Raw genomic sequence first — 27,096 nt, forward strand, 5'->3', positions numbered from 1 at the left:
ATTGTTTTGTTTGGCAAAAATCGAAAAACCGAAAAACCAAAACCGCCGCTAAAACTTCAGCTTCACCCACAAATATTTATGCATTTTGAAAAGTTTCTAAATACACCCCAGGGTACGTTTTAGGTGAGAAAGATTTGGCGTCGGCCAAATTATATATTGCTGCCAATTTAGCTGGCCAAATATGCGGCTCATTTGACCAACAGCACATTTCGGGTAGGCTGTTAACTGCCCCAACAGTTTGTCAGCTTCGAGGCGAGAAATTTGAAGCAACTTTTTGAGTATACTTTGGAAATCCATTAAATTTTAACTTAAACAATGCAGCTACTTTAAACACTACTTAGTTTGTTCAACGTGGCAATAGAGAGAAGCTGCATGTGTAGCTAGGTGTATCTTACTTCTTCCTTCTACCTTTCCAATATAGATATGTACCTTGTGTAAAATATATAAGTTACTAGCTTTTATACCTTTGATTTTATTCACACTCGTCTGTTTTAACATTTACACTTTGAGCAGACGCGCCTTGGGGCAGCTGTCAATGTGCAGAGGACAGCAAAATTTGTGCCACAGAAGAGATTTGTATATGCTGCAGCTCCTAAATGTTACAATGTTTGCCAAAATGCCACAAGTGTCGGCGTCGAAATGAAATCTTTCTCGAACTATTCACTTTTATTCTATGTTTTCTTTTTTTTCTTGTTCAAATTTTTGTTTTGTATTTCATGTTTTTGTAAGCTGTTGAGGCAAATGCTGACAAGCATTGTATTTTCTCATTTTTGCTTTCTTTTACATGTTGTTTCTGTGGGCAACATTTGAACATGCTTTGTAAAGCAATTAGTGCTGACAAATGCCAGTCCTGACATTAAGGACCCGAAACTGTAAATGTAACTGGAAACAGTAGCTGTTACTTTAACTGTAGCTGCAAGTGTAGACATTGTCTGTCATGCTGTCTGGCGTGTCAAAAGCGATTTGTCATGCAGCAATATGTAAGGGTTAATAGTCCACTGACAGCCTGATTGATTGCCTCGGCTGAGTGTTACAAGCAAAGCTTTTATTATTTTTAGCAAAGCCCCGCCAGTTACTGTCAACCATTTCTCTGAAATGCTTACTTTGCATATATGCTGATTAATCAATCGCTTGTTTAAAAAGTAGATGTGATTTGGCTGAAATATGAGATGCTCGCATTTAGTATGGGGTCATTTTCGGAGGGCTAATGCAATGACTAAGTGACTTGGCAAGTTACCTACCATGGTGAATGTCTCTCTATTGAGATATTACATAAGGATACCCAAGTTAAGTTGGTAAGCAAGTAAACACTTGGTTTACAAACAATGTTTATTTAAGGAAACCTAAACTTTAACTACTTATTCTATCTAGGCAAACAGTTATTTTTGTACAGTTACATTTAATTAATAAATATTAATTTGCACATTATAATTTAATAATATAAGTTAATCAAATACATAATGCATCACTTTTCAATTAACTATAGAAAAGCTCGAAAAATATATATAATTAATGCAGCATACTTTTAGGCATGTGAGTTGGGATTGTACAGCTAGTAAAACTGATTTAAGAAATAGCTCTAACTCTGCCAAATACTTACAGATTATCTCTGCCAAATACTTTCCACTCGCAAGCATCAATTCCAATTACATTTAAGGATAATGGTGTCGTCTAAGAACCCAAATCAAATGAAATTGGATAAGTCTTATTTTCTGTGAAAATCGCTTTAGATTTTGATATCCTTTGAAAATATCTAAAGCCAAACGAGTAAAGTATAAATTGTCTACTAAATAAGATTTCACTAATAAACATTTTTCCAAGCACATCTCAAGTTATATTTTTATCTTGTTATTTTATATTTTCGCATCATGGCCAATTAAATAAAATCTTACCTGAAAATCCTGTGTACTAGCCTAACCGACCAGAAAGCCAATGCATTTCATTAAATTGAAAATTGTGTGCTCCCAAAGTGGATGCAGGCCATAAAAACAGGCTGGCGGACATGTTGCCGGTTGGGGGAGGGGTGTTGGCCTGGCGTATACTTGAGTAAGCTGACTGATTAAATATACACATCGAACCACAACTGTTGCACCGAAAACTAATAAAAACTCAGGGGCAGCGTGGCAGGCAGCAGACAAGCTCGAGTGGATTTTATATTCTTCACAGGCTTGAACAAAGCAAAGGTGCAGCTGCTGGCAGACTGGCAACTGGCAACTGGCAAACTGACAGCAGATGCTGCCGGAGGCACTCTGCCTTCGAGTTGCCAGTCAATTGATGGCAACAGATGGGAAACAAGTTGGCATCGTCTTCATCAATTGCCAGTAAGTGGCTGTAGTAAAAATGTTTACGTTTCTGCATAAAATTCGAACTTAAAATACCAGTTCCTGGCACACGCGACGTATGCGCAACATATTTAAACGTAAAACGTAAATGGATTAAGACAGCACTACATTCTCAACTGCTGTTGAAACGATCTCTGTGTTTGGCTTTTTAATTTGGTTGCACAGCTATTTGCCAAAGAGCACTTGTTAATCAATGGCGAACCTCGACCAGTATCCAGTGCTGCCACTTTGATGAGCAATCTCAAGCGACGTGAATGGACAAGCTCCATTTGCATGTGCTGTCTTGAGTGACAACTCTCGATGCTCCACACCAATTTCGAATGCATTTGCAGCGCAGCAGCACAAAACACAGGGCGACTTCTTCTTCTATATTCATGCATAAATTCAACTCTTTTTCAGCCACTCAAGTGCAAGAGCTCCAAAGCTGCCAGTTTTTTTTAACAAGCCAAATGGAGAAAATAAAGTTGTGAAGAGTTGTTTGTGACTTACAGAAAATCAAATACCCTTTAACGTGAATATAAAGGAGATAAGATAAGAAGTAAGCTCAGATGAACTTATGATATCGACTCAGCTACTTGTTCTGAGCAAAAGCACTTAAGATTCTCGTATGCACAACATATTTCGTAGCAAAATACAAACACCCCCAGCAAAGGGTTAAGAAAACAGAAGAAAGCTTATCAGTAAGATTCATGACTGACATAGACAAATGGATGTTGCCTAGGACCTCCTGCAGTCGGCAAGTTTTAAGAGCATAATTTTCTATACCCTAACGAACGAGGAGACAATCAATGAATCTTCCTAGTGCACTTTGCTAGTAAATCAAAGCCAAATATGGAAAAAGTAGCCGCAGCGACTTTGCCAGCTTGTTCACAACGCAATCAGCAACAATAGGAAATCCAAATTCGAATTCGCAGGGCAGCCGCACGACGGAAGTGTGCCGCAAAACGGAAACGGAAGCAATTTTCATTTGCGTTGAGTTAAAATGGTGGCTCTTGTGGTAGCACACTTGGGGACAAGCCAGCGGGATGGGCAAACAGCAGCAGCTTCTGCACATGTGGCCCCACATGTTACAAGAATAATTCTAGTTTTCACACACACACTCACACTCACACAATGACACATAATGGGCGGCAAGTGTGGCCAAGTGGCGATGCGCCCCAAGTAACCACAAAACGTTGCAAGTGCCGCATTTTTATTTAATAAATTGCATCGCTGATTCGCATTGTCCCCTTCGTTTAGCTGCTTCGCTTTGGTTTTGGTATTTCATATTAATTTTATTTGATTTTTGTCAACGATTTTGGTTTGGCATTTTTTGCTTTGCGGTAAGTGCGATACGTAGCTGTTAAAGTTGAAATAAATTAAATTTTTTTAAAATTTATTATGTTTTTTATTTTTATTAATTTTACTTTCCATAAACTGTCACAATGTATTACGGTTTTAGCGCTTTCATTGTAGAACATAAAAACAATTGTAGTTGTTATAAAAAATGAAATAAAATGCTCTTAAATTTACAGAAGCTTTTGTTCTTCTTTTTATTGGAAATTGAATAAAAATAAATCGTTTGGGTTAAATGGTTGGGTTTCAGTTGTGAACATTTAAATGATTGGAGTTATTTTCATTTGTATGCTAATAAACATATTCTAATGTATATTTTTTTTTGTATTTCTTATAATTTAGTGATTTTATTTTGTATATGTGTTTAAAATCTATGCAACTAGCTAAGTGCTAATTTTTACGTACTTACTTATAATCGAAAACTTATGAAAATGTATAATTTAGTGGTTAGCCTAAACAAAACAGCGGCTGCTCAATTTTGAATCGCATTTGCCAAATGTACAGTTTTCAATTAATTTCATAATCATTAATCATTTCAGTTTCTTCGCATTGCTCTTATTAAGAATTCCATTCAACTTCTTGGTTTTATTTACAAAATTTACTTTGATCACATTTAAAATGTGTGTCATTTTTTGCTTACGAACTAGCTGCCTACTTGTTTTTATTTTCTTTTAATTAATTGTGTATTCAGTGATGTCCACAATTTTGTATACACACAGATGCAGAGTTATATAAAAAAAGTGTTTTATAAATAAAACTACGATATAAATGAAACGCTCGTAATACACTGCGTATGAGCAATATTTATCATTAACAGCAAAATGGCAGTACACATGGGTATGTATGGAAAATGCTCAAAGATCGAAATGCGTATTGTGTGTGCTTACATTCTCCTTCCCCCACGCTTCCCCAGTTTAAACAGCTTCAAAAGCAAATGTCTTCATTTACTCGAACTTTTTTTTAAGTTTATTTTTGAAGACATTCTCAAAGCTCTGGCGTTTTGAAGGGGGGAATGCGCAACAATGATAAATGAACTTAATTACTAGAACTCAAATCCCAATTACTTCACATCACTTTGACCCCAATGAAAACAAACCAAAAAAACAAAAAAACGCTCATTAATTATACGCCACGTTTGCCGAAGAGCTATTGCTCAGGTCCTGTGGGAAACTCTCCTGTGGCTTACGTCGCTGTCGTGCCGAATGTTTGCTTGGCAAACTTACCCACTGATGCTGCGGTTGAGGCGGCTCCTGCTGCTGGTGGTGCTAAGCTCCTGGGTCAGTTAACGCTGACCAGTGGCTCCAGCGTACTGCTCAAATGCACCAACTGCTGCTGCACCTCGCGCAGACTGGCCAAACTACCCATCTGCTGCTGCTGCTGCGTCGCCGATGGTTGTGCCGGTGGTGGCAGCACCACAACCACAGCCTCAGCGGCACCCGATACCATTGGCAACATGGGCGATGGGGCACCAGTTGGAATTACCGTTGCGGCCGCTGATGCCGCTGCCAGCGCCGTTGCACAATTGCTCATGCTGTTGTTGGGCGAATGCGATGCACTGTACATTAGGCGACCCATGCTGGGATGTGGATGCACTTGGGCAACGGCCGGTGGCGGCGGCGCCGGTGGCAGCACTAGTTCATCAATGGTGCAAACACGATCATCAATGGGAAATGTAAAGTTGATTTCCTTGCCGCCACCACTTGCGGCATGCGATGGCGTGCTGCCATTTGCTGTACTCTGAATATGACCATTTGTTGTGCTTGTGTTGGTTGCCAGTGTTGCCATTGTTGTTGCTGTTGGGGTTGTTGCTGTTGCCGCGGTTGCTTCTGCTGGCGATGTGGCGAGTGTCAAAGTGGTTGTTGTTGTCGGTGAGCTGCCATTGCCCAGTGTCGTTATTGTGGTCGCTTCCAAATTCTTTTCCAAACATTTGCTCTCGCCTGCGGAGGAAAACAACATCAAGAGAGATGAGCATGCGAGCACAGTGGTGTGCAAAACTAAAATATGCAACAATATAATAAAATATGTACTGTAAACTTTCAATTAGTCATTTTAAAATTGAACTGACAACTTTTTGCTTGCAGAATTGCTCAAACTGTAACATTTCTTTCCAACGAAATTTGCATTTATTTTAATCCGTCCGTTGCTTTGGGTACAGCTGCCTCTGCATTTCAATTCAATTTCTCGAGCAAATTCCAATTGAAGAAAACATTTTGTGACTCTTTGAAGTTATTTACCAAATGTTATTTGCTTCTTAAAATATGGAATTTTCCAAGAAGCTGCCTTTAGCTTTTGCACATAAGATACTTCAGTGATTATTTTGCTGGCTTCTCAAAGTTTTAATTTTAATATTTTCTTTTTCATAAATTTGCTGCTCTGAATATTTGTGTTTTCATTGTCATTTGTTTTTACTTGTTTGATGCTCGACTGTATTTTCGTCTGCTTCAGTTTATTTATTATTCGTTATGCTTATTTTATATACGCTTGTAGCATTGTCGACTTTTTTAATTCCGTCTGTGCTTTCATATACATTTTTTTGCACGGATATTGAATTTCTTTCGAAGCTGTTCGATGGTATTTCATATTTTTCACAGGATGTTAGGTGGACCATTTCTCATTTGCTAGGCATAGTTATCTTCAATCTATTGGGCACCACTGCAATCGTTGCAGAACTGCCTGCAATTGTCAATACTCGCATCACGTGTCCTGGATGGCTGCAGGTATGTTTGCAGGTTGCCCAACTCTTGCGGCAATCGTCGCTTGAATTTTTGAGTGTGGAACAATTTTTTATTTCCACATTGTTTTTTACGGTATGTTCGCTGGAACGTTCGCTTATCGAGGGAATCGAATGCGGTGTGGCAAAACTTTCTGTTGCCGCAGACTTGGCGACCATTTTTTATTGCTTGCAAAAAAAAAAACACACACAAAAAACACAAAAAACAACGAAAAACTGCTACAATTGCGCAAAATTCCGAAGTTTGCGTTTGTTTTCCGTTGGAGCTGCGTTTCCCTCGAGTGCGTTCTGCTGAATGGCACTACCACCGTTGGCCCCGGGGCCAATTTGTGCTAAGGTAACCAAGTTAGGCTAGGGCAGGTGTGTACACAAACATTAGCGATGGCCTCCAATGTACTACATCGCAGGTCAGCTTGAAATTTATTTATTCCTCATTTAGGCAAGAGAGACGCAGGCAGCGCTAGGGAGCGGAGTGCAAAGGCTACTCGACATAATGAAGCACGTACTTGTAATTAATTAAGTGTGGCCGCTGCTTTCTTTTTAATTTCGACAAAAATTTTACGTGCTAGTCAAAAGAAAAATAATGTTAAAATACAAATAATAAAAAAACATTCAGAAAAAATCGTGAAGCAGGCCCATAAATATCACTCGGTCTTAGCCAGGTAACGAACGCAAAGACAGTTTTTCATTTCGACACCTTCCGCAAACTTGGCAACTTGCCCAAGAGAATAACGCTTTACACTCATGCGTCAGGCTTCAATTTGTGTTAGTTATCCTTTTCCTGCAATTTATACTCACTGCCATTCAGATGATCCTCTCTGGTGTAGTAGCGTGCTCGATTCTTGGAGAAACAGGCCACCAGTGATAGGATTATGACGGCAAGCAGCACAAAGATGATGCCACCCAAAATAGCCAAAGTATTAAGACCGCCTGTAAAAAAGAATAAAAAGGAATGTAATATAAAAATACGCACTAAATGAATTTTCAATTATAGCTGCCATTGAAAAGATGCATTAAAAATGCTTACCATGTTCGAGAAAGTTATATGAAGTGCTTGCCGCATTCTGTTCCTCGTCGCTGATGTAATCGAGGCACGTGTGCAGCCCGCCAATGTCCAAATTAATTATTTCAGCGCCACGCAAATTTTTTGGCAAAAAGCAAATTGGATACGTATCCCATTTCCACTGCAGCTGCACAAATGAAAAGCAAAGTAAACAAAGAAATAAATTAAGCTCTGCATTGCGCAAAAGGTTGTCTATTTTATAATTTGATTTAAGCAATCATCAGTCAGGTTCAGTTAAAAAATTGAATTGAATTTGGACTCACTTGTCGCACGACATTTATTAATTTTCCCATATGGCATTCATCGCATATCAACGGATTATTGTCCAGCCTCACATTGCGTATACCCTGAATTCGTAGCGCCGTATCCGCATTGATGCCATATAATTGATTTCGTGATAGGTCTAAAAACTGTAGAAACCAAAAAGAAAAACATTGTTAAATGCTGAAAAAGTGTGTAATTATTTGGTGCATGGGATTTGCCTATCAAATGGCAATTAGCCACAAATGGCGCCAAAACATCGGTTACATTGTTTAATTGTTGTCCAGCCACAAACAATAAACCAAAGAGTAACCAGAGCAACCAGAGCAACCAGAGCAAAACCAAAGAGCTCGAGTGAAGTGTGCGACGATGAGTGCTACTATACACAATTAAATTCAATTAAAATGAAAAGCTTAATGGCATCAACTGATTGTTGCTTTTGTAAGTGTTGTGTCATAAATTTGCCACAGTCAACATGACAACAATAACGACAAATAATGTAGGTAGGACTGCTGCGAGTAGCAATTTGATATGTTCGACTTGAAAGTACCCTGTTAGTGGTACAAGGGATGTGAATAACTAAAATCCTTAGCTGATATTGTTCTGTAAAATGGATTAGCTTAAAGTTGTATTCTGTAAAATATAAAATAGAATCATCTCTTAGTCCTTCAGATGTACCCTGGAACATCTGCCCTTGAGTAAGACACACTTTACTCAATTTCATCATACACCTTGTTCACAATTGTATGAGTATGTGGAATAGCAATGACAATGCAACTGTGAAAACAATACACAAAGACAACGAACGTGATAGAGAAGGAGAGTGACAAGGAGGAAGGACACGATGTACAAGGACGCCGGCAGACCGAAGCTAAAGAAATAGAGACTGTCAGCCAAGTTGGCTCAGGCACAATTACAAAATAAATGCATTTTCTTGAGCACAAACTGAAACTAACACTGAAACAGAAACAGAAACAGAAACAGAAAATCGAAAATGGTGAAAGCCAACAACAGGAAGCTGCAAACAGGCAGCAATGCGATTTTGTCATTTTGTCAATGCATCTTGTTGAAATACGTTTACAATTGGCCAAAAAGTTATCAACAGCCATATAAATACACAATTGTCTACACACAAACACACACACAACACACAAGGATGATAAAAAAAGATTCTGTTCATGGTTGCTCCTCCATTTGAATAGCAAAGACATCACAATAGCTTTGAGAGTGGGGCGTGGCAAACTTGTGTTTGTGTTAGGCAATAACTTTACATTGGTTTACTCAATCACCGAGAGGAACTTACCTCAAGCTGTCGACACGGATCGATGACCTGCAATGCCATGTTGTCCAATGAATTTCCGGATATATTCAAATAGCGCAACTGTCGAAAAGGTTTTAGCAATCCAACCGGCAGTTGACCCATATCCGCAATAGCCAAATGCGTTAGATCCGGTATCAGCTACAACGAAGGACAAATAATTTGAACATTAATTGATGGATGGCGACGCACTCAATCAAGTTTGCCTGAGCGTCTCACAATTTAAAGACCTTAAAAAACTGACCTCAAATGTTTCATGCATATCCTTTAAATCCATAAGGACATTGCCACTGATGTTCAGCGACCTCAAGTTGCTTAAGCTGCGCACTGACTGCGGCTCCAGACGCACCAGCTTATTGTAGGAGAGGTCGAGAAATGTGAGATTGGTCAGCTGAAGGAACGAATCATTCGGTACTTTGGCCAACCGATTATACGATAAATCTAAGGGGATAAGAGAGAGAGACATAGAGATAGAGAGAGAGATAGAGAAGTGGAAGAGAATTTAGTGAGTTAGCTGAAAGCTAGATGACTATAATTTCAATGGCGCACCCAAGTGATTAAGACTTTTCTGCATGCGAAAGAGTTGGTCGACGACCACAGACAATTGATTGCCATCGAGTAAAACTTTTGTGAGACGCTTCACGTCGCGGAATTCATCCTTGTCAAGGAATTTGAACTGCAAGAAACAACAGGAAGCGAACCAAGAAATAATTGGCAAATGACTGTGAAGTTTTCCATTGGTGGTTTCTTTGACGACATACCTCGTTGCGTCCCATATCCAATTCGGTTAAAAGCGGCAATAAATTGTACAATTGCGGATTGATTTTTTTCAACTGACAATTGCGGCACTTGAGCACTTTCAGCTCCTGCAAAAAGGGCAAAACAGAGACACAGTTCCGGAAAGTGCGTACAGTTACAAATGTACAGACTGAACAATGTTGCTGTTGTTATTTTGGTTGCTGTTGCGTATACTCACGGAGACATCGCGAAAGACATCCGGCTGTAAATCCTGCAGCGGATTTCCGCTCAAGTCCAGGTACTTGAGTCTGCTCAGCATGAAGAAGTTGCGCTGCACGAGCTCCACAATTGAATTATCGCCCAAATTAAGACGTCGCAGATCCTGTTCGCCAGCACCCACACCACACCCCAAAATAGAGTTATACAATTGTCAAAAGTTTATTTTATGGCCACGCACCAAATTTAAATTAATAATATTTCATGCGACACAAAAAGCAAAAATGCATGGCCAATAATAATTTATAATTCCAGACCGGGCACAAATATTGCCAAGCAGCGCTTCGAACCGGAAACTAACTTGCTGAATTCGGCATGCCGAAAACTAAATACCCTTGTAGACTGGAGTCCAACGGATTGTAACTAATTACAAAAGAAAAACAAATGTATGCTGGATAAATGTTGACAATTATTTGTGTGCCAAGTCTTGTCAAAATCACCAACCGGTAGACTGGTTGGTCATTGATGCTTAACCAGCTCTTGTCGCAAAAATCTACTCTGCCTCTGCCTGACACACTTTGTAGCAGAATCATAATACTCACTGCAACAGTGTGAAAAGTTTCGAGAGCGGCTGCAGCAAAGGAACTCGGAGATATCGTTACAAGTGCGTACAGCGGGCAGAGAGGAAGAGGAAGTGGAAAACAACTTGCAGCAGTGGTGAAAACAACCAAATCGAAAGCAAATTGAAGAAAATGCACCAAGTTTTGTGCACTGACACTTCCGTTCAAGCCGTCCAGGCGAAAGCAAAAGCAAAAGCAAAAGCCAAAGCAAATGCTTTAGTTTTACTTGCAGCTGCAACTGCAGCAAACTTTAATTCAGGCACGAAGAAACTTTCATTTGCAGGCAGCAGATGAAGGCAGCAACAATTTTTGGTGCTGGCTATTAAAAATTCCATGATATTTATTACAAACTGACTTAAAAGCAAATACAAAACTATGCAGCCGAAATCTGCTCGAATATTTGAATTAGGTCTTTTACTTTTTGGAGCGTTGAACGGCATATCGAATAGCAACAGAACTTTGCGAGAAGTGCCACAATAATTATACAGAGTTGTTAAGTAAAAGTATATATTGAAATTAAATTTGCTTAGAACCTACGAAAACAAACTAATATCTTGAACTCTGATATGAAATCTAACTTCGGTCTACAAGGGTATACAATCAGTAGATAAACTTTCTTTCTTGTTTAAACTCAAAATATTCTTTTGTCATCTTTTGCCTTCTTTATGTAGCCAAGTTCGATATCAAACTTGGAGTTCTTAATAGTATTTTTTAATAAACAACTTCTTGAATATTTCTCGATGATCACTAATGCTTGCATACTATTTTCAACTGTTCTCCTTCAAAGTATTTAGCTTGCATACTATTTTCAACTTTTCTCCTTCTAAATACTTTAGTGTGTTTTTTAGCCGTTCATTGATTTATCAAACTTTATATTTAAGATCTAGTGTTAACCATATTAATATCACAGGTATCTCTGGCAGCTATCTCAAAAATGTTTCATACATTTAGTCGCAACTTCTCAATTTGCTGGCTGCTGAACTGAATGTTCACTTTAAATATTCATTGAATAATTTCGCTTTAACATTGTTTGCGCTGCAATAAAATAAATGAAATATCAAATGGATGTAGGCCACACTACTCACCGTCAGATGGCGAAATGTTGAGCTGGCCATGCGTAAAATTTTATTTTTTGATAAATCCAATTCATGCAGATTATCCTGACCACGAAAGTTATTCTCCGTTATGTTTGTGATGTTATTCTTCGATAGATCTGCCAACCATTGACATTCAGGTTATTATATTATTTTTGTTGTTTGTTGTTTTTTTTTTGTAGTCATTTCGTCAGCGGTTATTGATCGCATAAAAGAATGCAACAGTTTTTTTTTTGAGCGTGGTTGGTTTTAATAAAGTGGAATATGATATTATTTTTATGATATTGTATACAAAGTATAAATGTTCATTTGTTGTGCAAATTGCTATTTTTTTTTTTTAATAACCACAAAGAGCTTGTTTTGCTTATCATGATGAAATATTTGTATTCGAGTGCAAATAAATGGAAAACCGAAAGAGTAAATAAAAGACATTTCAGTGCACAACGAACTGAATGCAATTGTACTTGTGAAACAAAAGTCGAAAGGAACTTTAAAACAAACTGCAGGAAAACAGCACGCACACAGACACATACCGACTATTTTTGACTTCAATACGTTGTTGCCCCATTTAAAAACAAAGTTGCCGCAGATAAAGCACAGCACAGCACACAAAACAAATTACACATACGCCCCTTTGTCTAGGCAACATGAGTAGCATTTTTAGCTAAAAGCCAGGAGAGCAACTTTTTGCTCCAGTTTGTCTGGCATTGTGTCAGATGGAGGGACACTGTTACAGGGAGCAGCTGCAGCGTGCTACGCCTTCTTCAACATTTTAAACAATTGCTAAAAAATTAATTTAAATAGAAACGAGACGCGGCGCAGAAAACAAAACAAAAATGAAAAAATGAAAAAAGAATTTCATTTGCTCGCTGAAAACCGGCAACGTTTTTAACTGCAGCAGCCACTTTTTATTTGTGCCTTGCATGTTGAAGTGTGTGTGTGTGTGTGTGTTTTATGTTGACTTTTAACTTTTGGTAAGAGGGAAAAAACAAAGAAATGCGCATTTAAATAATTGGAGGGCCACGCTTGCTACTCCGGGGGCTCTGTTGTCAAACCGACAGGCAGACAGACGAGCGCACATAAAACACAAATAAACAAGCTGAAAAGCGGGTAGCGATATCGACGGATTGCCTGGTTTGGGCTTTTACTTTTGATTTTTGGCCCAATCTTATTTTATTTGTGGGTCGCTTTTCACTGTTTGGCGCATCAATTTCAATTTTATTGACAAATAAGAAATTTTCAATCATATACAGCCGAAAATACAATACACTTGACAGTTCATTTGGAGCTGGTCTGGCAAGCGTTGTGTATGACAAAAAATTAATATGCACTTTATGTAGTGTTAAGCAAGTGTAACTGCTACTATATCAAATTGAATAAGATTTTTATGCAGCTGTAAAATTATTAGAAATTTAAAAGTAAGAACGAACTCTTAGATATTTTGCGTTAGCCTAACGTTTTAGAGCCCCCCAACATGTCGCAAAAAACTAATAAAATGTGGCTCGCAAATCTAACATAAATATTTTTATGTTACTTTTTTTACAAGCTATCAAAAGATGTTCAATATTCATAAAAAAAAAGAACACAACACAGAGCAGAAAATCTTGTAAATCCCCTGGGGTATTTGCACATGATTAAGCATGACAATCATCTATGCGTTACAGGAGAGACGACGTAGTAAGGATACCCTATCGAAGGTATTACTGAGTGCTGTCGACCGCACAACGACTGTGCTCATTTAACATTTTGCGAGGCGCACTTTTATTTGCGTTGACTTTTACGAGGCTGCAGGACAACCGCAACGGTTGCTGCCTTTTGAGTCGCCCCCTTTTTGATTGTGTTATTTGCATATCGCTGCTCGACGCTGGTGAGTGTTTTTAACTAAGCGCAGCTGTTTAAATTGAAATCGCTGCTTTCGGTGCTTTTGGGCGACTTTCTAAGAGCAGCGGTCATAAACAATTGATTACTCACCTAATATGCGCAGATATTTAAGGCCCCAAAAGGACTCCGACCCAATCGCTGGCAGATTACAATCCGTGATGCGTAACTCTTGCAGCTGCATAAACTGACGCAGTGCCGGTCCAATGGTTATAGAGTTACGAGGTCCACGTATAATGATTACCTTCACGTCAACATCCAGCTGAATCGCAGATAAGGAGCTCAACCCACCTGTGTACGAAAGCAATTAAATGGTATGTAACTCGGGTGGTACTAAAACTAATTTTACTACGACTCCCACAACTACAATGCGATTTCACGGTTATAAAAATTTAAATAAAACTTATGCGCGCCCGGCCAACAATGAGGAAAGCGTAACAATGCCACAACAAGATCATTAACTGCAGAATCCAACCATGCCCCTGTCGTCTTTTTTTTTTTGTGTTACATGCAAACAATGTTTTCGGGTGGTTTCTATACAAAATTGCAGTTAGCAGTTATCCTTTTAACAACTGTGTTACCCTCGCCAACCATTTGTATCGCATACAATTTTGTAACCGCATTTGTTGTGTACTTTTATTATATTCTCTTTCGCACTGCACTATATATGTTTAAATATTTGTGTGCGTTTGCAGTTGCATTATTGTGTTCTGTGAGTATTGTTTGGGGCCACAGCATCAGTTGATATACATACATGTGTATATAGTATATATGGCCTCTGCCCGCTCTGTGCGAATTTTCATAAAGAATGCATGCCATTAACGCTGATTGTAACATATTTTAGCGCACCAGCAATTTTTGTTGGCATTTATGAGTATTTTTGCAGTTTCACAGAAAGTATTATATGTTCGGCCACAAAGGATGGATGAGCAAGGTTGCTCATTAGAACAACTTGTATTACTATTATTATTTTTTGATTTACTTTTAGTATTTTTAAGAATTGTTATTCCCACATGGAATTCGTTACTTATAACCTTTTCCAATGTTTTCTTTGCACACGATTTAAAATGATTCAAAATTACCCAAGTGAATAATCATAATCATAGAATTTAATTTGAAAACCTTCCGCTTTCAAAGACAGCAAAAAAGGGGGCCAACAAATCACATATAATAAATAACTAAAAGAAACAGGCACTTTAAATAAATTCCTTTCACATAACGAGCATATCTAATGCAGGCTGAATAATCTTCAAATTGAAACTGAGTTCGTTGTCTTACTTTCTGCCAATGGCAGACGCTTCAATACTACGAGATATGCCAAACACACATTTGTTAAATGAAATTAAAACGACAGAAGCATCGCATTCAAAGCACATTAAAGGACTTGAGGACTTACAATGTGTGCGCTAACCAAACAAGCGTTAAATTGAAATTATAGATTTTTGGCTGCATGAAGCATAAGTAAAAAGAAAAACCAGAAGAAGAAGCTGCCAGACCAAACGGCAAATGACAGTTGAACAAATTGAAATTGTCGGGCAATTCCAAAGGAGCACGACGAATGCCCAATCCTTAAAGCGTACACAATCGTACATGTGTAGACAAAAGTACTCGTATCATTCTCAGTTTACAAATCGAACTATCAGCAACTGCCACACAACTGGCAGCTGGGTAATGCGAGCAGAAAATAGCACTGTAATTATGATGTTATCCTAATGATGTACAAGAACCACATCCACAATTGCCCGCAACTGTGGATTACATGGCACAACTCTACTACTCAGCTCGTCTACTGCATAATTTGCACACACATTTTCTGTGGAGGCCCCTTTTCCGCTCGACGTCCATTTGCACTTATTGCGCCACTTACCTTTCGTGCAGATGGCCTGATAACGATTCAAATCATCAATGCTACAGCTACATTCCATGGGGCACTTCCTTCTCGTATTGCTGAACATGGCCGGCATTATGCACAAGCTGAACAGCAGCCACTTTAAAAGCATCTGTAATAGATATACACAAAAAAAAGTTGTTTTTTTTTACTTTTTTTGGTTTTTGGTTTGTCGGTTGAGTGGCAATTAGTGGGGGCTTTAATTACAGCTAAACACTTGGCCGCAGTCAGAACTAATTCAACTTTTTAACACCCCTGCAGTCACTGTTGCTCTACTTGCGTTGAACATTTTAAACTTTTTCAATAGTGTAAATGGGAACTATTTAACATGATCTAGTCGTGACAGCTCGACTGGCAGATGCCCTGAAAAACAAACTAAGTACAATTGTAGTTTGTTCAAATTATAGTAGTTTTTTGTTATTAATTTTTATTAAATTTTAGTTATACTTTACTTATAATTTACTTTATGGAGTTGCTTCGTTCTGCCCGTTAAATAATATTGCCAACTCTCCTCATTATAAATAAAGCCAAGCACATAATTCTAGTTTTATTCAAGACAATTCTTATTATTATTTTTTAAATTTAAATGAAAATCCTTGCAGTTATTTCTTAGTTTAACACATATTCTATAACCTTCATAAAATCTCTGCGTGTGTATAGAAAACTGTCTGTTTAAATATTTGTAATTTCTTGTGTCATGCGTTGGCCACTGTTGCTAATCGGTTTAGAAAACCACATCCTCCCACACCACATATTCATATACTCGCACATCCACAATCACACTCACACGCACACTCACACCCGCAATCACATTCACATTCACATTCACATTTACACCCACACACTCACTGTTAGCCATTTAAATTGAAATCAACGTGGTGTCAGATGTTGACATAGTTGTGCACTGTTTTCGTTGTAGTTATTTTAGTTTTAGTTTCAGCTACTGTAGTTGTATTTATTTTAACACATGTTCGAGTTTTAGTCGATGTGGGTTATGCTCTCGCCCCATGTTTGACCTCAGTGATTTGTGGTCGCCATCTCTGGTGGACACTGGTGCGCTCGGCGATAAACTGCGGCGGTCTCGTGGCGCTGTCATAGCCACTGCGCTCAGCATAAATTAGCCACGCCACACACACACACACACACACACAATATAACACACAAAATGTGGTTGGGGCAAAAAAGAGAGCTAAATTCAAAACTAAGCGCGAAATTATAATGCGTGCTTAGTGTTCGGGGACAAACTCAATTTGCCTGAAAGCCAAATATGCAACATGGAACATGCAACATGAAAGTTGTATATGTAATTTTCATAAGAATTTTCGCATTGCTTCTGTACGCTGCCTCGACAGACAGGCTGCAGGCTGTGTCTGCCGCAGGATTTATGTGCAGCATATTTTTCATTTTCCATAACCGACGAACAGGCAGCAACTGTCAAGTTTGCAGCTCATCTTCGCCACCTTATGCATTGTGTGCTCCTCGGATTTGCTGTCAGGATATTGCTGTTGCTGCTGCTGCTGCTGATGCTGCCGCTCGCCTTTGAGTAATATTTCTGCAAAGTTGTTGCGGTAAAAGTGAAAAATTGCGACAGCCGCCAAGACCAAAGTTGCGCCTGCTGTAGCCTTGCGGCCAAAAAAAAAAAAAAGGAAAACAAAACGGAAGGGGACAGTTTTCTTGAGTTACGTCTCACAAAAAAAAAAAAAAATGAAAAAATACTTCTCTCCATATTTTCAATTTCAAGCTCGATTTTCGTTTTTCTTTTTCTTGCATTTTTTTTGGTTGCTTTGCACACAATGCACACTCAATTTAACTTGGGGATTGCTGTACAATCTCAAAAGTGCATTTTAACGTAAGGCAAGCTGTGCGAAATATATATATATATGTGAAAGTTACTGCTTTCAACATAATGGGCTTGTTTGAGTCACATATTGCAATTGGTAGATTTATTTAACAACATTATTTGTTTGGCCGGTCATCGATAGCTTAATCTTTGATTTAAATCGTTCAATTTATTTGCTAGTTTTTCAACGCTTACCATAAATCAACTTTTGTAAAGTAAACATAAAGCTGCAACTTAATAACAAATAACGTATAAATAAAATCAAGTCAAAAATTAATCTGCACAAAATGAAAACTTGCTCCGAATCAGAAGCAGAAACAGAAGCAGAAGAAGCCACCGCAGTCGAGCGGTTAACCCAGAAGTCAGCATCTGTCAAGCTCGTTAAAGAAACTGAAGATTTGTGAGCAGGCCGCACGCTAAGCCACGCCCCCGACACAAAAACAAACACAGAGAGAAGAAGGAAAACATTTAGTTATATGGAAGTTAACCGAGCTGCCAGCTGACGTTCCACACGCTCCATTTGGACTTTGGCAAAGTTTGTTTGCGTTCTGCGCCGCCGATTCATATTGCCGGTTCGAGCACATGGCGCACGCGAATTGTCCTAAAAAGTGTGGTTGGATTGGAGGGCAGAATGGCAGAGAGACCACTTGAGCCAGAGTAGTTGCTGATATCAGCTTTCAGCGTGCATATTTTACTTGGTCTTCGTCGCATTTTGTGCTATTTAAACACTGAGCAACCGTTTGTAAGCCAAGCCATTTGCCTATTCGAATGCAAACAGAGTCTGCCGGAAGCAGTCAGCGAAACCAGAGGGGCAGTGAGGCATTAAGCTTTGCAGAACTAAATTACTCATACGCCTCATATGCTTGGGACAGTCGGATGCGGATGCGGCCATTTAATACGTGCGCTACTTTTGTAATTGAATATGATAAATCAAACCGAAAAGTTACTACCAACTTACAGCGACGACACACACACACACGGGTCGAATGGCTCGGAAGTGGCCAGAAGTGCCAGAGCTCTACATATGCATGGCCTTCTTTTTGCACTGAAGGGTGTGGAAGAAGCGGGGCTAAGTTCTCCTTCCGTTGGCTTATGGCCCTATTAAGTTACACGCTCGCTGTGCAAATGTGTTCATTTACTTTTGATTTGAGCGTCAAACTCAATTGTATTAGGTTTAATGGAAAAACATGTTTTGTTTTAGCACACAATTCAAAATGAAATAAATCTCAATATTTGTGTGTGTCGGCCGAAAATCAAATTACATTAAATTTCTCCTAAAGGCTAAGACCCCCTCCCCACCCTCTTTCTGCACAAAAAAGAAAAACTCAAAGCAGCTGGCCAAATATTATGAGTTATATGCCAGCGCGTGGGCGTGGCTCGATTTGTAACCTCGAAGTGAGAGAAGCGCGGCGGTGCGTGGTGGGGTGTTGGGGTGTTTGGGTGGTGCTTTGTGCTGACCGTCGAGCCAACATTAAAATTCATGAACACATTTATTGCCAATTACCACAAGGCCTGAGGCACGTTTTATATAGAGAGCAGAAGCTGGCTCAAATACACCCCGCACATACACAAAAGTTCCCATACCCATCCTTTTGTCCAATTCTCTGATTTGGCAGCAAATGTTGCGGCCGATTTCTGTTTCTCTTTCATTCTGTTGTTGTTGGCCTTTTTGGTTGCCTTTTATTCGATTTGGCGCTTTGCTCGCCGTCGTCTTTTTTGCACACACAAATTGATAAATTAGATTTACGCTCGAGAAATTATATTACAATATAATATATATATATATATTTTTTGGGGGCTTTAGATTTGTGTATTGTTATTGTATGTGGCGGGCAAAGTTTTAGACTTTAATGGCCAGCCAAGTGGGTTTAAAGCGAAAGCATTTCACAAATTTTGACCTGCACTTTTATTTATGGGTTCACTGCGTGCTCTGGCTATATGAGTTGGCTGCTTGTTTGTTGGTTGAGCTCCAAAAAGTGTTAAATTATGCGCAGCCACTAAATGGGCCGCAATTTATAAAAAAAAATAAATAAGAAGAAATAATATGTATGCTGATTTGGCCTTTCAAGAGTGATATATCAAATTTAAAGTCACGAGAAAAACCATATTACGATTCAGCGTTAAGTAAAGTTTATAAACTCAGACAAAATATTATACTTCATAAGTCTGGGAACGCAAATCAAATATATTAGCAATATTAATCCAGTTGAGACAAAGTTGCGACAGTTTTAAGTTTAAATCCGTCTCCGTCTCAGCCAAAGTCTTCATCATTTAAGCTTTAAATCAACTACACACATTTTTTTACAGAATGTCTTTGATGCCTTTGAATGGGCTTGTAAAATGCACTTGACTCTCTGGCCACCAAAGTTGCAGCTTGTTGCAAGCATTTCAGCAGCTTTGCGGCATTTGCAATTCAATTAAGCTAAAGCAGGGGCAGATGCCGCAGCTGAATCGAGAGCAACCAGAGATGAAGAAGTGAATGTTGATGATGCCTTTTGCTGCACTTCAAAGCAGATTTGAACAGAATATACAAAAAAAGAGAGAAGGGGGCTAAGGGGGTGTGGCTATTGTGTGTGAATGGAAGCGCTGGCGTGAAGCGTTAAAAATGCAATCAAATGACAACAAAGGAAACCTGCGACCGTGACCAGTGAGCAGCAGGTACTAACAGAGAGAACTGTGGCCTGAAGACTGAGCAGTGTGGAGCGGGGGGAGAGTAACTGCTAAGCAGGCAACTGACACTGAAACGGGTTGGACAGCTCAGAAAACCGCGATCAACATCAGCGACAATGAGACCGCTGAACGTTCGCCGCGCTTCAGTTGAAAGTTAATATCTTGCAGTTGGTTTTGATATCTGAAACAGTTGCCACAGCATTTTGGGCTGGTAGTGAAGGGTCCTTGCCTTGCTTTAGCCCTTTGCACAAAAAACTTAAAGCCGTTCACATATCACATACACTCAGAGAAAGTATCGCATAGCTCTCAGGCAACGGGAAAGATTTAAGAAAGAAATTGAGCGCTTGAAATGTATGGTTATCGTTGCCTGCTCTAAGCAAGTCCTTTCTTTGAGTGTACAGTTCATTTACTTTGGTTCAGTCGGGCTTAATGCCTCGAAATGAACTTTCGCATTGGTGGGTAGCTGGCTACGCTACGCAGAAGTGGTCAAGGTGTAGCTGTGTGGCCTTAGGAGCATTTAAGGCATCATTGAGTCAAAAGATTGCTGCTCATTTGGCGTGCTTAATTGGCCAGTGCCAGCTTAATGTCGTCGGCGCACTTCCACTTCCGCATTGGACGCACATACGCACTCTATCACACACATACACACACACACACACACAGTCTGTCGACGTGGCTAGTTGGTAGTCACATTAGGCCAAAGCCAGAGCTAAAGCCACACAAGCTAATCGCATCGACCAAATGAACCAAAAGTGAGCGGCAAAAGCTGCAATCCAAATGCACAAAGAGACACCTATGACCAAAGTGCGATAGATAAAGAGAGACAGAGAGAGTGAGAGAAAGAGAGAGGAATAGAGAGAGAGACAGCAACACAACCACTCCTCACACACACAGAGTTTATATATACATTTTTCTTATGTCTGCACGAGGCAATTAGACGAAAACTCTCACGCTTTATGGGTCGTGCAATAAATCAAAAGAAACAAGCCAAAGTGTTTCAATGGGATTCTCTCGACTGCTCCATGCTTCGTTTCCAATTATAGAACAGCTGCAGCGCAGGTGAAGAGCCTACTTCATAATGAAAGGCAGATGTATTGCTTTCATAGAAATATAATTTACAGATCAATAAAATTGTAAACTTGAACAAATACCAATTTTAGACCAATTTGGCTTTTGTGAAATAAATAAGTAAATACAATATTTATCATACAATATCCCTTAACTACGACAAGTTTAATTTATTTAATTTTAAGCGAATCTAACTTTATGTTGTGCACAAATATGCGAGTCTGTTGCAAACCAATTTACTCATTTTGCCACTTGGGAACAGAGTATAACAGGCATTTATACTATCCCAAAAAAAAAGAAGAGAATAAAAGAGAATTCACAAGTGACTCGCAAGTGGTCGACCATAAGTGGGCGTATGCCGATTGGTTGTTAAACACATGTTTTGGCAATTACAACATTTGTACAAAAACAATTGTAATGCCATTTTTGGATGGCAATGTGTGGCTGCAGCTGAGAACGAGAATCTGGTTTCCTTGGTAAATCCCACAAGCCAAAAGAAATGACCAACTCGGCTTAGAGCCCAACAGCGGACCACCCACTCGCCCTCACCAGACGCCCTTGGCGGTTGTGTTGAGCTTGGCTTTATGTGGGCGGGCGAGAAGAGGCGAGAGCACGCGTAGGTTGGTGCCATCAGTGGCAGCATTGGGATTGGGTTTGAGATTGGCAAGGACATCGCATGCATTGCACGTTTTGCAACTAATCGCTCAAGTCTTTTATGGCCTGGCCAATAGCAGGCCAAGTGTTGGCCAGCAGCAGCAGCATCGTGTCTATCATCTTCTGGTTGCTGCTCTATTTTGTGGCGTGGCATAATCACGCGCCACTGCCACTTTGCTCAATCCGGCCAGCTTACTGATAGCCTGCAGCTACACTTTGCCCCTGTTTGTCTGTTGTTTACTTCCCCCACCCCGCCTCGTGGGGCTTACCTCTGCTCTGGAAAATTGATAAAAATGGCGCGCACACGTATGGATTATAAATTGCAATATTTAAGAGCTAGATATTTTCACAAGGAAATTGTGGATATATTTGCCATCAAGTGTCCGCTGTTTAATAGTTACGTAGAAACTTTTCGAGCGTTGTTTAAATATTTCAACATTTAATATTCAAACAAGAAAGGTATTCAACCCCTATACAAATTAACAGAAAATCTGATAAAACAAACGTATTTAATATAGGCATAGTTACTTTTTGGTGCATTCACAACTGACATTATCTGAACAGAGATCACATTTCTACCAATGTAGAAAATACAGATGACTTAACACAATAAGCTCGAGTAAAATGTGAATTCGTTATTATTATATGCTTTTAAATCTGGATTTAAGTCTGTCGACGAGTGTTATTTCAGAACTACAACAATAACGAGCTTGAATTTAAATTCAGCTATTGTTATTTTAATTTCTTTTCGCAAAAAAGTTGCTTAAAGCAATTAAACGTTAATGGAGAAAAAGTGTTCTTACATTTATACTGATTTATTTATATGCACTTCGTATGCGAGACTGAGATGGAAAGAACGACATTCAATATTTAATGAATTTTAATGCCACTTGAGCTGCCAGCGCACATTACAGGGGATTTATTTTAATTCAATTTCAGTTGCACAGTTGCAGTTTTGCAGTTTTGCAGTTGCAGCTCATTTTTGTTCAACTTTGTTCCGTAAATGTTTGGATAGTTCTTAAATTATGCAAATTTGACGGGACGTAACTAAAGTTTGTACATTTTGTGGAAACTATGGATTTATTCGCACTTATGTGTACGTAAATATATCCAAGTGGGTAATAGTTATCAAAGTTGTTAATTTAAAGGGATATGCATATAGGCCGGAAATGTATACAGCAGCTGCTCATAAATGCTAACGATGAACTTCAAATGGAATTCAATCAAAGGCAAAAATGAAAACTTTCAAAGTTTCAGGCATCAAATTGTTTCCTTTTTTCTTATTTTATTTTATTGTTTTTTATTTGAACAATTTAAAGTTTGAAAGTCAAGGAAGACAAGCCGTTGAATTTGGCCAGCCGGAAAAGTTTGCGATTTGACAGACGGAAAAGGGAATGCCTCCCAGAAAAGGGTTTAAGGCGCCAATTTGTAGATTACAAAAAATAACAAAGAAGAAAGCAAAACAAGTCGTGTATAGTTTTGGCTTAACTTTTACGGCCACCGAAACAGCAAAGTTTGGTGAGCTCGTTAAATTTGTGTAGAAAATAAAATTGCCGTAATGTCTTTAAGCGCACTTGAGACGGTCTGTGAGTATTGTAAAAGATCTTCCCATTTAAATTTATCATTTTTTAATGAGACACTTAATTACTGGCTGGCAAGGCAAGGCAAGGCAAGCCCAGGCATGGCAAGCCAAACAGCCTGTTACAAATAATGCTACAACGCTAATTGTTTCCGCTTGCTCATTTCGCTGCCCCGGAGCCAGGCAAGAGCTGTGTGGAACAGCATATATAATAACGCAAGCATCTCATCCGCCATAGAGCTAAGCATCTCCAGCTAACAAGCACAGACGACAAGGCCACACACAAACACACACCCAAATTCAAACAGGCAGCCATAAGTAAGAGGCTGTGGATGCCGTCACCACATTGTAATACCCTTGCCGAGGGCTCTTCCAAATCTAATCACAATATGTGTTGGGCCTCCGACAAGGCATGTCCGTGGATGAGCATCCAACGGCCAAGTCGATGAATGAACCAAAAATATATGCACAAACACATATTCTTAAGGACACTTCGCTCTCCTTCACTGTCACTCTATTTCTAAGGAGTTTTCATAAAAAATTATTCACTTTAAACATGAGAAATCTGACTCCGCTTTGCAGAGAGTATCAAATAATCGGCATGACAGAGTTAGCTGTATTTTCTTGTGGCCTGTTGTTCTTGTCGTTGGCTGCTGGTGGCATGAGGGAGCTTTATATCATTTTGAAAGAAGGTAGCCAGAAATTACAACATCGTCGTTTGTGTGTACTCGTGCTGGCCACAAACGGAGGCACGTGCGGTGTCTGGCCAGGCAGCTGAGCCGTCTGTCTTGCTACCGCATAGCAGCAGCAGCAGCAGCCACTGTTCGGCGCCAAGGACTCATGCATCAAGCACAACACCCACACACTTAAGCACTCACACACAGCCACACACCCACATATATACACTTCATTAGTTTTGTTTAATTTAACTTATTTTGTGCAGTTGTGGCATTTTTCCGACATTTCATTAAATCTCGCACCCTCAGAGCTGTCAACTATTCCAAGAAGATGCTTAAAGTTACCAACACTGTGTGATTGAATGCGGTCTTAGAATAATATTTTGCTTAAGCGACCACACTAACAACAAGTACAGCAAATTAAATCAAAGACCTCTGTTGTTTTGTGGGTGAATTTAATTGTTATCAATTTGCGTTGGAGTGGAAATTTCGCTTGATATACATTGAATAGCCCAAGGCTGTGCTGCAAATTATATCGAAGCTTAATAAAGATTTCATTTAATTCGAGCGGCATTTGGCTAACTTTGTGCAACCATTAATAAATCAATTATTCTAGATTGACATCTCGGACAGCTGGAGTTAACAGCAGCAATCAGCCTGGAAATGTCGCGCTGCAAGAAGTTCATTAACAAGTATCTTGAGATCCTTCAGATACCTCGAGATATTTTCATTGCGTGCAAGCTATTAATAGTATGATTGCTTGGATTAAATTTAGCTGAGTGTAATTTGGAATACTTTTTCTTTTTTTATCATCATCATCAAAATCATGATGAAACAGGAAGCAAAAGTATTTCGTTGTTCAAAATGAAAATAATCCATCAGTAAAGTTTTCATTAAATTTTCATACATTTTCACATATGCATATTCAACATTTATGAGCACAAAAATTCCATAAACTTTATAAAAGACAATAAGCAAAGCAATCCATTAAACATTAGAAACGACTGTTAGAAATGGAAGAGCATCTGGCAAGTTATACGATATCAGTGCTCCACCCAAAGCAATTTGGCATTTATTATGGCCTATTGACATTAAGCCGGCTGATGGCCCGCAGTTCAATGCAGGGCAAACATATCATTAAGGAAGCGCAAATAGCAAACATATTATTGACATTTTATGGTTGGAAAACTCTTGAAAAAACAATCAAAAAGGGTTACTGGCACAGCCAACACGTATGGAATGTTGGTGGACAGAATGGCTGGGAGACTGGGAAATTGGTGGATCTGTAGTACGCACGAGTGGTGCGAATAATGGAATGGTTGAGTGGTTGATGGGACGCATCACAAGTCGATTAACAGTTTGATTGAGTTTTCCTACATGTGAACTGCGGTATTTGTGGTTGATGTATGTATGTACAATGCGGCCTATGTGCTCAAAAGTCAATACAAAAGGGTAGCATAGGAGTAAAAAAAAAGCAAATATAAAAAAATGTAATGGAAAAATGTCTCAGATGGTCATAAAAAATGCAATGCACTGGGTAATATATTTTTGTGCTCTAATATTGCCAAGGAAATACCGTGCTCGGCCAGCAGCATCCTTGAGATCAAGAATATAATTAAAAATAAGAGTGGAGATGATAAAAATATGCTCGGAAATGCTGTCAGTAAAGGTTAAATATAGTCGAATGACCCCCAAAGGCCAACTGGCATTTTGTCATAAATATTAAAGTGTGACACAATGTGCTTTCAATCACATAAATGAAGCGAAGCGGACACAGTCCTTGGCATCCTTTCAACTCGTTTGCCCCTGGACAGGATGGGACAGGACGAGGAGAGCAGCAGCACGAGGGCACCAATTCAGCAAAAATTATTTTATTCATTACAAAGCAAAATATTTGCTATGACGCTCAGCATTGATAAATTAGCTGCGTCCAAGGGACGAATGCAAAGCTGCAAAACATTTCCCCTGCTAAGTTCTTCAATTTTCAATACAGAAAGAAGCAGCGGATGCTCTCAGAGCAGCAAAACGGAACGAGATGATTGATTAAAATGATCAGCGAGAGGGCAAAAGTAAGCCAGAAATCTCTAGAGTCTATAGACTGGAGCGGACGGACGGGTGATACCCTGTTAAATTAAACTTTGCATTCGGTGTTGAAAATCCAAGATTTCTAGCTACCTGAATGACTAAGAAGTCTCTTTCTCTTTGTTATATAATGTTTGACCGTTAATACCACCTTCAAATAAATCCACCTTGCTACAGGGTACAAAGTGTAGCAGTATGTAAATTGAAGTGAAATTTCATAACAACCTCCGCGTCCCGTGGTCAATGTCAGTTGTGTGCAAGGGTCGTCAACGAATTGATAAATTAATGAGCATTTCGACATTTCAATTGAGTTCAATTGAAAAATTCGTTTTAATGACAGGCAAAAAGGGGGAGGGGGAGCGCGGAAAAAGGGAAATGGAAAATAGCAAGCAAATATTGAAGCGAATTGGCAATCGTAGGATTCGTGACATTTTATTGGCATTTATGGATGGCAGTGAAGAGTTATTGCTGATGCGTTGACAAAGTTTTGGACCGAACATAAATTATATTATAATAAGAGAAAAATGATTAATTGCCCGCTTTTGACGTTCGAGTGTCCGTCGCACTTGGCATTTTCTTTTGCAAATTTGTTGCCTGGTTTGTGGTGAAAATGAATTTCATTGAAATAATATACATTTGTGTACAACTTTTAAAGAACCGAAAAGGGCGCAAGAACTTTAATTAGCTTACATGAAATTAATTTTATTAAATTATTTATGGATAGCAGTAATTTCGTGTAGCCTTAAGGCTTTGTTCCATTTTATAGTTATGCCTTAGGATAATTAGGCACTGTGGTAATAAGCTGAAGACTTCTAGGAATAAAGTTTTATCTGACGCATTGCAGCGTTAATTAATCAGCAGCTAAGCCGAGCCAAGCGACTAACTTTAGTAGCGGCACTTAAACTTAATGAGACCCAAAACCTAACAATGGTATATCATATTAATTATGATGAGTTTATGATTAAGAGCTGCTTTTGTGCCTGGCCTTTGATAACTAATTTACACACATTTATTAGCTGTTGTGCAGCTGTGTAGATAAGCG

At 39.1% G+C, this 27,096-nt stretch overlaps 1 protein-coding gene across 1 annotated transcript in view; it reads right to left on the bottom strand.

Moving 5' to 3' along the window:
• Positions 1-3,849: 3,849 nt before the first annotated feature.
• The window catches only part of LOC6562200 (leucine-rich repeat-containing protein 15), a 61,434-nt gene continuing 38,187 nt past the window's right edge, over positions 3,850-27,096 (bottom strand). Inside the window, exons 4-15 of the mRNA XM_001989238.3 lie at positions 15,464-15,596; positions 13,690-13,887; positions 11,710-11,837; positions 10,027-10,170; positions 9,812-9,916; positions 9,600-9,726; positions 9,295-9,491; positions 9,036-9,191; positions 7,735-7,881; positions 7,436-7,598; positions 7,207-7,338; positions 3,850-5,614 (exon numbers count right to left, since the gene is read on the bottom strand). Of these exons, the coding sequence (XP_001989274.1) occupies positions 4,956-5,614; positions 7,207-7,338; positions 7,436-7,598; positions 7,735-7,881; positions 9,036-9,191; positions 9,295-9,491; positions 9,600-9,726; positions 9,812-9,916; positions 10,027-10,170; positions 11,710-11,837; positions 13,690-13,887; positions 15,464-15,596 (2,289 nt within the window). The 3' untranslated portion in view covers positions 3,850-4,955. The remainder of the gene's footprint in view (positions 5,615-7,206; positions 7,339-7,435; positions 7,599-7,734; positions 7,882-9,035; positions 9,192-9,294; positions 9,492-9,599; positions 9,727-9,811; positions 9,917-10,026; positions 10,171-11,709; positions 11,838-13,689; positions 13,888-15,463; positions 15,597-27,096) is intronic.

The sequence above is a fragment of the Drosophila grimshawi genome, unplaced genomic scaffold, assembly GCF_018153295.1.
Source record: "Drosophila grimshawi isolate 15287-2541.00 unplaced genomic scaffold, ASM1815329v1 contig_1377, whole genome shotgun sequence".
Classification (NCBI taxonomy): domain Eukaryota; kingdom Metazoa; phylum Arthropoda; class Insecta; order Diptera; family Drosophilidae; genus Drosophila; species Drosophila grimshawi.